Source organism: Rhagoletis zephyria, unplaced genomic scaffold, assembly GCF_001687245.7.
Source record: "Rhagoletis zephyria isolate East Lansing unplaced genomic scaffold, Rhagoletis_zephyria_1.1 Rzeph_scaffold_01233, whole genome shotgun sequence".
NCBI lineage: Eukaryota > Metazoa > Arthropoda > Insecta > Diptera > Tephritidae > Rhagoletis > Rhagoletis zephyria.
The window spans coordinates 49,959-63,693 of record NW_016158317.1 but is presented as its reverse complement, the minus strand read 5'-3'; the positions used below and the strand labels follow the sequence as shown (position 1 = coordinate 63,693).

At 37.3% G+C, this 13,735-nt stretch overlaps 1 protein-coding gene across 10 annotated transcripts in view; it reads right to left on the bottom strand.

The window, feature by feature from the left end:
• Positions 1-13,735, bottom strand: part of HDAC4 (histone deacetylase 4) — a 76,740-nt gene that overhangs the window by 60,139 nt on the left and 2,866 nt on the right. For 9 of the 10 annotated variants that reach the window (XM_017616611.1, XM_017616620.1, XM_017616615.1 and 6 more), the window contains one exon: positions 3,845-3,888. In XM_017616611.1, the coding sequence (XP_017472100.1) occupies positions 3,845-3,878 (34 nt within the window). In that variant the 5' untranslated portion in view covers positions 3,879-3,888. Of the gene's footprint in view, positions 1-3,844; positions 3,889-6,390; positions 6,540-13,735 lie in introns of those variants that run through there. The other variant, XM_017616613.1, reaches the window with a different exon arrangement.

Sequence of the window (13,735 nt, the reverse complement as noted above, 5' to 3'; positions counted from 1 at the left end):
TTTCGCATACTGGTGCGAAATAAAGTCATTGTCATTACCTTTTCAAAAAGGAAACAAAGTCAACAAAAATTTTGAAATAAAGTAAATGATGCTATTTCCTCATTCAAATGGAAATAACGTCAACAATGCTTAAAATATGTCAATTCAAAGAAAAAATGTTGTTCTTAGTGGTGTTCCATAGATGAAAGAGGTTATTGCCAAATCCTCAGTATGCTATCAATCAACACACAATCATGAATAACCACCAATTTATTTTATTAAAAAAACTTAAAATTACGAACATAATAAAAACACGATGCGAATAACCAAACGCAAAAGAGCTGCAATACGAGAAATATTTGAAGAAAGAATGTAGAATGTTTCGTTTCCACAAAAATAAAGCGAACACTATTAAACTGAAGAAACAGTGGTTTGCTCCATGTCCGAAACTCCCGCACCAGTATGCGAAATAGTGTCAATTGACCTTATTTCCGTTGAACTTGTTACCTGTCACCAAAAAGAACACTTCGATAAAAAGAAAAAAACATTTAGTTACCTTAATATAGAAAGGACCTATCTCACATAGTCCCTGAAGTACAAAAAGCCGTTACTAAGTAAAAATTCAAAATTCCCGTTTTGATTGATTATGATTAGGGCTCGGAATCTCATGCGCATATTTTAATATATTTTAGTATATTTTACAATAAATGCATACGGCTTTTAAGTATTTTTGCTTTTATTCATTTACAATCATTTAAATTTAGTGCGAAATCTCTTGTCAAAAAATTCCCCCTTGACAAAAAAAAACATTGCCGTTGAGGCGCTTTCTTCTACCTCTGTTCGATCCCAACTGTTGGAAGACTCTAGGACAAAACTCGGCTATATATCTGATCAATACGAAAGTGCACTAATATGGGTCCTGTGACATAGGGACATTTATGGAAATGAGGTAGCGGACGAACTAGCAAGGTGCAGCTCCGCACTGAATGTGTCCCATGCGGTGGACATGGGCGCCTCGCACGGGGAGATAAAAGCAACAATTACCGAAATTTATCACTCGAAAGCCAAGCAAAGGTGGAACCGTACAGGATCGTTCCCGGTAGTTATGGGTGTCCTACGACCCACTTAAAACCAAAGCTCTGTTAGGAATGAGCGAAGGGCATACCTACAAACTTACTGCAGTAAGCACAGGGCACTGGCCCGTTATATCACCAAGAGAGACGAAGCCATGCTTTGCGCACAAAGCTTATTGATGAATGATGCAATAGAACTCGGGAATCGAATTTCTTATGTTACTTACTGTCTGTATTTTCGGCTCTTTCAACATGTTTTCTTGGGTATGAGTAGATCTTTCTTTGATCTCCAATTTATACGAAAAAGAGAAATTGTGTCGATTAGGTATTAAATACTAGAACTAGTAATTTCGCCATTAAGTCCGCAATTAAAACCGTGCCCAAATTATTTTGTTGCGTACCATCAATGGCACGTGCGCCTTAGGTTCGCCAGCCCTGGCCTGGTCGAACACCCAAAGGCCGTTTTGTTGTGCCAATATATACTTTTCCACATTCATCTTTCTCCTTTCCCTTACAAGTAATTTCAGATATAATATTATTTTGTTGTTTTTTTTTTGTTTTTAATAATTTGTTAGTCACAGAAATTAAAATTTTATTAATTTCAAATTTGTGCAAATATTCAAAACAATAGTTTGAGTTCGTTTGTACTATATATTTAAAATGTTTAATTGTATCTATTTATATTTTTCTTGCTTTATGGTTATGTGTTAATATGTTTTGTATCTCATTGGTTTGTGACAGATGCCCCTGAAGATGCTAAAAAGTATTAGCGAAACGTTGTGCTACAAAAATGGAATAACTTAGTATTATTTGCCTGTTTAAATTAAGATCAGACGAGCCTTTTATTACACAAATTAAGTAGGCATTTTTATATGTTTTCAAAATAGTTTTTTAAGATAGTAGGTAACTGACTTTTCTTAATTCAACTCGCAATTTACATCAGTTATATCATTCTAACTATAATATTCCACATAAATATGTGTTAATATTCATATATTAACAAATCCCGGTTAACTTAAAAAACTATCGGAATTTGTGATTTGGTTATGCAATGCGGTTTTACTAAATGAACAACTTCTCAGTTCAAGTTTTGAAAGGCCTAAAGCGAATCTGACCGAAGTGCTGAATCTCTTTCCTGAATGCTGACCGAGAACAAACACATTCTTGAGTCCCGGAGAGATGATCTCTTGTATACGAGTAACGCCTTTTCAACATCAGGCAGCCTTCAAGAGTAACGATGATCTTTCTGCGGTACAGAGCTCTACCTCCGGAACAAACGAACATGATAACCACACACCACAACAACAACAAAGTTCTAAGATTGTCGTTAAGAGGGTCTAAAATAAGGCGTTCCGTCGACGCAACCTGCCGTCACTGGCTTAGTCGGCAATGCCTGGGGCGCTAGAAAGAAGACGGTAATGTATTAGAGATGCAGGAGCAAACTGGTCCCTACGTTAGGAAACCACGGCCGCTGATGAGCGGGAAAATCGACTGAAAGCAATGATGAAGAGACGAAGAAGTCGCTGAAGTGCAGAGAAGAAGGAAACCAGCGGGACAATAGGCCACGGAGAAAAAGAATCGTACCCGTGCCTGCAAGAGAGAGAAGTGGTAGGTAGTCCCAACAAAAAATAAATCCCATAGCAAGCATCGAGCTCGAAAAATATCAGTCGCAACAGAACCAGCCGACATTAAGTTTCAAAATTAACAAGAAAACTCCAAAACACCTCGAAGGCTCTTGAAAGAAACTGAATGGCAAATACACTACATATTAAGGTGCTGAAAGGATGGACACATCGATAGCTTTTTACAATCGACAGGTTGTTACCAAATATGTGTCAGGCCTAAATGAGAGGACGGCTGGGTAATCTCTCTCAAGAGAACTATTCAACACAATTTGTATGTCACTGTTTGCACAGATATCTATATATATATATATTTGACCAAGTACTATCAATTCAGCCNATCGATAGCTTTTTACAATCGACAGGTTGTTACCAAATATGTGTCAGGCCAAAATGAGAGGACGGCTGGGCAATCTCTCTCAAGAGATCTATTCAAAACAAATTGTATGTCACTGTTTGCACATATATATATATATATTTGACCAAGTACTATCAATTCAGCTTCGTTTCCCTATTAGAAACTAAAGGGACTTTAAAATTGGTTCAGGGATCTTCTAAACAGGTAAACCGAGATTGGTAGGATTCAAGATACATTTTTGTACGTCAAAATGTGACCCTCCTCGCCTGAATAAAAGCAAAAAAAACACAAAAATCAGTTAAGGTTGATTACGGCTTATTACTTCTGAGTAATAGGTTAGCATTATCCTATTCCGCGAGGTTACAATTTAATGGTATACACTTCGCTCTAGATTCNTTTTGTACGTCAAAATGTGACCCTCCTCGCCTGAATAAAAGCAAAAAAAAACAAAAATCAGTTAAGGTTGATTACGGGTTATTACTTCTGAGTAATAGGTTAGCATTATCCTATTCCGCGAGGTTACGATTTAATGGTATACACTTCGCTCTAGATTTCCTCCATTTCTTCATTCAATAACACTTAAAGTTACGAAACCATTTGTGTAGTGGTACACAATCGTTTTTGTAACATTAGGAAGGATCTACAGTTATCTAAATACAATTTTTATGGGGATTGGTGTTAACCAGAGATGGCATAAAGACTAAAAAATAAATTTTCGAAACTTGGTATAATGGGGCGTGTTCTTGTTGAAAATTTCATGATTTTCGATTCGTACGAAAACAAGAATAAGTATGTGTATGTTTATTGCTTACCATGATTTGTTATCCTTTTCTCTGGACTAGTCATTGTGCTGAGTCTGTAAGAAAAATATACGAATTGGTTAAAATCTACGAGTAAATATAAGTATACATATGAATGTAAGTAAAGTAAACTTTTATGAACAACGAAATCAACGGTCTCAAAAAAACATACATTAGGGGTATTCTCTGAGTCTTGCAAAGCCCTTGAAAGGTGCACGGATTGCACGGTTTGCAAAGCTGTCCCATACGAAAACCGGTTTTTACCGTGCAATCCGTGCAATCTGTGCACCGTGCAAGGGCTTTGCAAGACTCAGAGAATACTCTCTATGGCAAAAATGCGCAACACCGTCAACAAAAAAAATGTCAAAAATCAATGGTATACCAAATTAATAGGCTACAAAACTTAACAAACACGATATAAATCCAAATTCAGACGTTTAATAAAAAAAGATATAAACCAACGTGATTTTCTAGCGTATTGCAGTTTAACCTACTAAAATTTAATGGGCTACAAAACTGCTTCCCAAAATTTTCTCTAAAGATGCTGATTAATACGTAAGAAATTTTGGTCAAACTGCAGATTTTCATAATTTTTACACAAAGGCTGAAATTAGGATTTATATAGTGTTAGTTAAGCAATATGCCATACTTTCACAAAAAAATAATAAATATTACATAAACTAAAGAAAAATAGCCAAAACTTGCTAACATGTAGGATCCCAGTTTTTATTTGGTTCACTGCATATAGTTAAAAAAAAAAAATCATAAAAAGCTGTTCTCAAACTGTTACCAGAGCTTGGTTCGGTTACTATTGTAGGGGCTCGGGAGACGCTTCTAGCATAGACTTTTCTTTATATTTTGGTTCCAGCAAAAGAAAACAGGATAGGCAGCGATTTCTAATGACAATTTGAAAAAAAAAATCGTTTGGTTCTTTTAGTAAGTTCCCAGAACACGAAGACGGGACAAACGGGTTCCCTGCCCTTGATCCCGGAAACCTACACTAGTATACAAATGATTCAATTAGATATCAAAGAGCGGTAGCTCCTATTTATGAACCGGGCGCCAAACTTTCAGTTCCACCGGGCAGATGGCCCCACGACTCGAAACATCTCTTCGTATGCCCGGAAAACCCCAGACAACTAACGCCTCAGTCCCTGTGGACAGACCTTATAGAGGTTGAACGCTTCTTGGGTCTTCCGTTAGTTGAGCTTGACGACAGCGACTGAGATATTAGCCGATCTGGGCGGGGTTGTTGTAGTCGCTGCAACAACAACAATCCATGGCTTTCAAGTCTGCATTATTGGCAATCTTAACATGCGCCAAATTAAACCTTGAAATATGATTAAAGTTCGCATTTCAGTAGTCTTCTCAGGCACCCTTCTGGACACTCTCTAATAGAGTGATCAAATCCAAGCTAGCTAAATACTGTTTTAAAATGCTTCAACCTTTGTGTCAATTTAACGTTTAATATTTTACAGGCAAAACAACTCTTACACTCTTACAGCCCTATTCGAATGTTGTCACAGTCGTCAATTGTCACAGTTCAATTGTCATTATCGTGTCATCAACTGTTGTCATAGGTATGCACAGTCAATAATGACAAGCAAAAAGCTCGTTTTATTTACCAATTGCGGCGAAAGTTTCTCTATAGTGAAACAGCTGTTCTTTGTTTACATTTTAATTGTTCTTTTTGACCGCCACTGCAGTAGATGGGATTTTTTTTTAAATAAAATACACACAATGGATTACGAAACGCCGGAAAAGTGAGTAATTTTATGATAGGAAAATTTATTTAATTTTATTGTGAATTCGTGTAGTAACAGGCGTGGAAAATATGAATGCACCACACAAGAGCAGCTGCAGTTTTGTGAAGGTCACCCGAGCTGCAAACGTGTAAAAACTGTCAAAAAAAAAACTGTTGTCTCGAAGTTTCCACAGAAGTCTTCTTCTCTGTATAATTTCTTCTTGCTCCACAATAATAGCCGCGTACATAAAAATTATTTCCTCCATAAATAATATTCTGCAATGGATACTTTTGTGATATGCATACGCAAGTAATAACTTTTAAGCACACCTATTTAAGCAAATAAAATGGTTTCACAGTTTTCATTAAGTAAAATTTTGCAACCTTTTTCTGCAAAATTAATAAAATTGAAAATATAAACATAAGGTTTAGCGTTGTCAAGTACTCAATAGGTCATCACAAAAATAATAGCAATTGTCACCGTTGGAGCTTTCAAATTGCCCTCTGCATACCTAAACGTGACAATTAATTATAAACATGACAATAGTTAAAGCGGCGAGTTTTGTCATTGCACGCGAATAGGGCTGCTAATCAGTGTTGCCACACGTGAGCTTTTCCTACCAAAACTGGTAGGTTTTTTTTTCATTTGGTAGGGTGGTGGGCTAGATTGGATTTTAGTAGGTTCCGTGACAATGAGTTATAGTTATTTGCGAAAATAGAAAATATGTATCTCCAAACATTTTAGCAACCTTATTTACACAAATATTTCACCCGCGCGTTCGTATAACGGCGACCGCAAAACATGTATATATACCTGATACGAAAGTACAAGGAGTTATCCAAATGTATAAAGCTCTAGAAACACTCGGTTATCGAAATAAGTCGAGATATCTAATTTTGTTGAGTTAAGGGACTTCAGTGTTTTTGAAATTCATTGAATTATCGACATGCATCTAACTATCGAAGTTTATCAACAAACTGGAATGTATCGGGTATATTCCAAGTCCTGCCAAAGTTCTCCAAAGACCTTCAAAGACATAAAAAAAATTTAAGTCATGTTATACTTCCAAAGCAGGAGTTAAACGACACGGTAAGTTAGAAAACCTCTCCAACGGTCTAAATAAGATCGGTCGAATTTCGACAGTAATCAGCAATTGGCATTCGCATTCGCAAATGTGAAAAATATCACATTCGAAACATCCCATTCATATTCATATTTATCCTTATATGTACATATTAGGAGTGTACTTGTACGTAAAGCTATCAAAAGTTTTAGAAAACTTTTACTGGTTTTGCGTTCTCGTACCAGGGATGAAAAAGTAGGTATACTTGCACCTTTTTCCGACGGTTGATGACTTAAAGGTACAATGCGTACAATCACTAGATTTTAGGTACAATCATCTTTTGATCTGATGAATTTTTATTTTATTTAATTTTTTCCTTTACCGTGCTAATATACCTACTTACTTATAGGTATGGGAGAAGCTACGCTTTCATTTTGAAGAATAAACAATTCTAAAGAAAAGTGGTCAAAAGGAAGAATTTATATTATGTATTCTCTTAAACATTTTACATTGTATTTAGACCAGCCACTGCGAAAAATTAATACTTTTCTTAACTCTCCTCAAATTCGTAATTTTTGTTATATTCGAAATTTGAACCAATTTCTTCCATAAAATGTCATTGGGCCCTATGTCAAATTTATTGGCATTTGCGGTCAAATAAGTGAAAACAAATTATCAAATGGGAGGAAAAAAATGATCTCTTGATTGATTTAGATCAGAATAGGTCTTCAGTCGTGTATATGCGCTGCTAAAGCGGCTATTTGTAAATTTTTGGCCCATATTATCATCGATAAAAGTATGGCTAAAGGAAGAAAGTTGGGTAAGAATTTGTAGACAAATTTTATTGTCAAAATATGACAGTTAAGACCAGCCTTTATTCGCCCATACAGGCTAGTGTCTAGGATTTCTTAATTTTTTTTTGTATATTCTTTATTTGAGACAAAAGCTATCTGACCCATATTCGCTTGTTGATTTCCGTATTCCGATTATTTTCTCTACAGTTGCTGTACCTATTAAAAGGAATCAGATAAATTACCAGAACTTTCCTGTTTTATAAAAACCTGGATATAAAAGTAAACTTCGCAAAGTGTTTTTCGCTAATATTTTTCAGTAGTCAAAATTAGACATAAACAAAGCTCCGATTCCCATTATGCTATCTTCTTCTTCTTCTTATTTGGCGCTGTAACCGCCTAAGCGATTTTGGCCGAGTCCAAAACAGTCATTTCTCTTCTGTGCTAACTGACGCCAATTGAAAATGCCAAGTGAAGCCAAGTCCTTCTCCACCTGGTCTTTCCAACGCAGAGGAGGCCTTCCTCTTCCTCTGTTACCAGCATCGCGGCCCGCGTTGAATATTTTCAGAGCAGGAGCGTTTCTGTCCATCCGAACGACATGGCCAAGCCAGCGGAGCCGCTGAATTTTAATTCGCTGCACTATGTCTATATCGTTGTAAAGCTCATACAGCTCATCGTTAAATCGTCTGCGATATTCGCCATCACCAACGCGTAAAGGTCCGTAAATCTTTCGCAGAATCTTTCTCTCGAAAACTCCAAGAGCCGCCTCATCAGATGCTTTCATTGTCCATGCTTCCGCGCCATACACCAGCACAGGCATGATGAGTGACTTATAGAGTGTGATCTTTGTACGACGAGAGAGGACTTTACTTCTCAATTGCCTACTCAGCCCAAAGTAGCACTTGTTGGCAAGAGTGATTCTCCGTTGGATTTCAAGGCTGACATTATTATTGGTGTTAATGCTGGTTCCCAAATAAACGAAGTCGTCTACTTTTTCAAACTTGTAACTGTTAACAGTGACGTGGGTGCCAAGACGCGTATGCTCTGACTGTTTGTGTGCTGACAGGAGATACTTCGTTTTGTCCTCGTTCACCACCAGACCCATTCGCTTTGCTTCTCTATCCAATCCCGAGAAGGCAGAACAGACGTAGCCCTTGTTTTTACCGATAATATCGATGTCGTCGGCATACGCCAGCAATTGTACGGTCTTATAAAGTATTGTGCCTGAGCGGTTCAGTTCTGCGGCGCTATCTCCTCCAATATCAGATTAAGGAAATCACATGCAAGGGAGTATCAAAGGGCTCTGAGATGTTCTTCCAAATTCTGACTGAGCTGATCGTTTTACACAGCCGTATTAGTTTCGCGGGGATACCAAATTCAGACATCGCGGCATAAAGGCAACTTCTCTTCGTGCTGTCGAAAGCGGCTTTGAAATCGACAAATAGATGGTGTGTGTCGATCCTATTCTCGCGGGTCTTTTCCAAGATTTGGCGTATTGTGAATACCTGATCTATGGTGGATTTTCCAGGCCTAAAGCCACACTGATAAGGTCCAATCAGCTCGTTGACGGTGGGCTTCAGTCTTTCGCACAATACGCTCGATAAGACCTTGTAACCTATGCTTAGAAGGCTAATTCCGCGGTAGTTGGCGCGTATGGCGGGGTCGCCTTTCTTGTGGATTGGGCAGAGCACACTTAAATTCCAGTCGTCGGGCATGCGTTCATCTGACCATATTCTGCATACGAGCTGATGCATGCACCTCATCAGCTCCTCGCCGCCGTACTTGAATAGCTCGGCTGGCAGGCCGTCAGCTCCAGCAGCTTTGTTGTTTTTCAGCCGCGTAATCGCTATTCGTACCTCGTCATAGTCAGGCGGTGGGACAGCTACTCCATCATCATCGACTGGGGACTCGGGTTCGTCTTCCTCACTACTTTCAGCGCTGCTACCATTCAGTAGGTTATAAAAGTGTTCCCTCCACAATTTAAGTATATTCTGGACATCGGTCACTAGGTCGCCATTGTTGTTCTTACAGGAGTTCGCCCCGGTCTTGAAACCTTCCGTAAGTCGCCTAACCCTCTGGTAGAATTTTCGGGCGTTCTTCCTGTCGGCCAGCATCTCAAGCTCTTCGCACTCACGTATTTCGGCCTCTCTCTTCCTATTGCGGCAAATACGTCTCGCTTCCTTCTTCAGTTCCCTATAACGGTCCCACATGGCTCGCGTTGCGCCCGATCGCAGCGTGGCCCTGTATGCTATAAGTCTGTAAATATCAGCGCAGTTTAAAAAAAAAATCTAATCAAGTTTAAGGTACATTAATATTTTAAATAAAACTACAAACTAATGATATAACCTTTTTAGGTACAATCTGTCTCATTTAGGTGCATTTATTTTATGATATTATGTACAATCTGAAATTTCCATTTTTCATCCTGGTCTCTTACCCAAAAAACTTGCAAAGTAGGGGAAATTAAGAGAGAAAAATGTGATAGAGAGCAGCAAATTTCTCCTGGAAAAATTTTTCCCTGCGAAAACTTGCAAGTAAGAAAATCGGCTGATCACAAACATATGTTTGTAAATAAACAAAAGAAAATATGACCTTTTTGAATTATTTATGGCAAATTTTATTATTAATGCTAGTATACAACGAAAAATAGAGTAAAATTATCGAGCACAAGGTTTGTTGAGTTTATTTTGAGTTTATTCACTATTAATCTCCAGTTTGTTTACTTAACCGCCCTATTCCCACAACACTGACAAAATTCATCATATGATTATTGTCACAATTACTGCGCCTAAAACACAATATAAGTTGCGATCCCGTACGAGTCCGGACTAGTCAGAAATAGTCAGAATCAGTTATATTTTACGAGGACAAAAAAGAGAGTAAATACGGTTCTCTCTCTGTCAGAAGTTACCAGTTTTAGTCCGAGAATTTTTTGCTGGTAAATTCTGCTAAATATGTCAAACGATCAGCTGAAGTGTGTTTGGCAACCAAATTGTAAACAAAAGAAAAGTGCACTCTGCTAATTCATGTTGAAAAGTATTTAATTAGTACTTCTTTAAGTGGATTCTAAAGAATTTGAAAGTATTTTTGGCTATTTACATGTGTGAGCTGAGCGTGTTTGCATACAAAATAAGCAAAAATTTAAAACCAAAATTTGGAGGTTATGTCAAAGTTTTCAGAAGTTACCATTTTTTACTAGAAAGCGATCCCGTACTTTTCAATGTTACTCTTTCGCTATGAGCGAATTTTTATTTTTTGACAGTTTTACCAGTCCGAGTCCGAGGAATACGGGATTGCACCTATAAACATTGTTTCGCCGTTGTCACTTACTCAGTAGGTCATAACAATAAAACTGACAATTGTCAAACGTTAGGTTAAAATAAATTTGCGGTATAGTATTAGGCATTAGTAGTAAAGGCAATAGTCAGCCGCTGAGTTTTGTCAGTGGTGTGGGAATAGGGCGGTTAGTGTGTGGTTGCCGTATGTCATTTTTCGTTTGTACCATAATTATCCTTTGAATACTTTATACCAAAATAGGTAAAAATGAAGCGAGTTGAAATTTTGTTGGCCGAATTTGTCAGTTTTGGTTGGTTGATTGTTGAAGTTAGAATTTTATAATTTTAAATCTACTTTTGTAGCATCTAAAGAATGTACACGAAAAAAACTGGTCGCACATAACCAAGCATAGCTCGGTTAATCATAACATTAAAATAAAAATCGGTAGACACTTAAAAAGCTGGAAGCATTTTCCACCTTACTGCATCATTTCTTTTTAGTAACAAAAATCAGTGTAGAAACGAGGACCAAGAAAGAAATCGATCGCGAGTTAATATTGCGCAAAAAGCTGGAAAATCCCAGCATGTTCCATAACGACATCGCAAAAAAGCTAAAATTTCCAAAGTCTACCGTTACTTATGTGCTTAAAAAATACAATGAATGTTTATCTTTAAAAAGGAACCCTGGTAGTGGCAGAAAAAAAGGATTTGCTTGCGAAATTAAGGCAAAGGAAGTGTTATCTGCTTTTAAGAAAAATCCTGGACTTTCGGTAAGAGATGTCGGCAAAAAATTAAACATGTCGTCTTCGTATATACAAAAAGTATGCAAAACAGCAGGACTACGTTCTTACAAAGTGAATGCAGCACCTAATCGCAACGGTAAGCAAAATTTGTTGGCGAAACAACGTGCTCGGAAATTGTACGACAGTCTCATACAAAAATTTGGCTGTATTGTTATGGATGACGAATCGTACGTAAAAGCCGATTTTAAACAAATCCGGGGCCGCGAATTTCACACTGCAAATAAAAGAGGCAATGTTGCAGATAAATATAAAAACAAAAAGTTTGACAAATTTCCCAAAAAGTTTCTCATTTGGCAGGCAATTTGCCAATGCGGCTTCAAAAGTGATCCTTTTGTAAGCACTGGTACAATTAACCAAGAAATTTATGTTAAGGAGTGTCTGCAAAAGCGACTTTTACCTCTTATACGGCTTCATAAAGATCCAGTGCTTTTTTGGCCTGATCTCGCGATATGTCATTACGGAAAAATGGCTTTAGGATGGTAACATAGAAACAAAGTGTATTTTGTAGCAAAAGAGGTGAATCCACCTAATTGTCCAGAGCATCGGCCGATCGAAACCTACTGGGCCGTTATGAAATCCAAACTTCTTAAGACCCACAAAGCTGTAAAAAACGCACAACAATTCAAAAATAAATGGCAGCTGGTTTCCAAGGAAATCACTGAAACTTCTGTGCAAGGGCTAATGAAGGACATAAAGTCAAAATTGCGATCGTTTGCTTATTACAAGGAGAATTAACTCTTGTTTTAACGAATTTCAATAAAACTAAGTTCAGATGTAAATATATGTAAATATCGTTGAATTCCATTAATATATTTATGTTTTAGAACGTTTTAACTGTGACCAGTTTTTTTCGTGTACATTCTTTACATAAGGGTACATTTGTAGATATCTACTAATTTTTTTTTGGATCAAGGATAGGTGTTTGGAAGATATTCTCTTATTTTTGAATGTGCCATGATGTGGTATCACAAATAATCTTGAGAAAAATATTTCATTCATTCTGATATAATTAATTTGTATTTTAAAAAGGTGATCAGCTACTTCGAAGGCTGCAAGTTTTTGCAAATTTTGCGTTCTCATACTTCTATGGATATTTTGTCTATTTGAGAGCGAATGGCTAAATTCTCAGAATCTTTTCTGCTGGATAATTTTGTCCTCTCAAACCAGGGTTGCCGTTTTTTGCTTCTCCTACCAAAATTGGTAGGTTTTTTCCCCGTTGGTAGGGTGGTAGGACGCTTAAAATTTTGGCTAGTTTGCAAGTTGCTCATAAAAAAGAAAACATCTCTGGCATGTTGTAATGTGTCACTTTGGCAGCACTGTGAGTAGGCTTGCCAAATTTTGACAATATCAGTGTTACCCTCATTCTGTTTCTTGGCTGGGTGAAACTGTTTGCCATCAAATACCTTTTATAAAACTCGTTGCTTACTGGTATAGGCAGTATTTTATCAATTGCATTTCTCAATTCTCTGAACTCCGTATATGCTATAAAAAGTTGTCTCCACCGCGTATCTAAAGGGATATCAAGTGTTTATTGATGGATGTAAAGGCAGGTATATAAATCAGATATTTTTCTTTAATATGCAGTTGCCAATCGATAATATTTTCAACCATTACGAAGTTATAAAAATATTTTAAATGGCACCGGAAGAGTGATTCAAAAAAGAAAACTACTTATTGGTAGTCATATTTCCAGTAAGTCGGAGAATCTTAAAGTTTCTAACCTCGAAGAAATTAGTGTCAAACCCGCAGCGCGCAGATTTCGTCCCAAGCCCGGAGGCCCTGAGACCTGGACATTTGGCAAGCCTAACCGCGAGGATTATTTTTACCTTACTAATGTATGTACATCCATATATATCGTTACTTAAAGGTGAAAAGGTGTCAGGCAAATTTTTTGAAATTGCTCAGGAGAGACGAAAAATCGATGTAGTTTCGCGTTATATGTCATTCTGCATCAAAAGCTAAATTTTGAAAAAAGTAGACTTGGCACGTTTAGGTAGCGATATTCAAAGAAAGTTTTGCAGTGGTAACCCTGCTCAATACGACTGCACACCTATTATCTTTTTAACCGACTTCCAAAAAAGGAGGAGGTTATCAGCTCGTCGGAATATTTTTATACCCGAGCGCACTTGTGCACAAGGGTATATTAATTTTGTTCACATAACGGTTGTTTGTAACAGCCAAAACGAATCGAGATAGATATAGACAAATGTATACATAAATGATCAG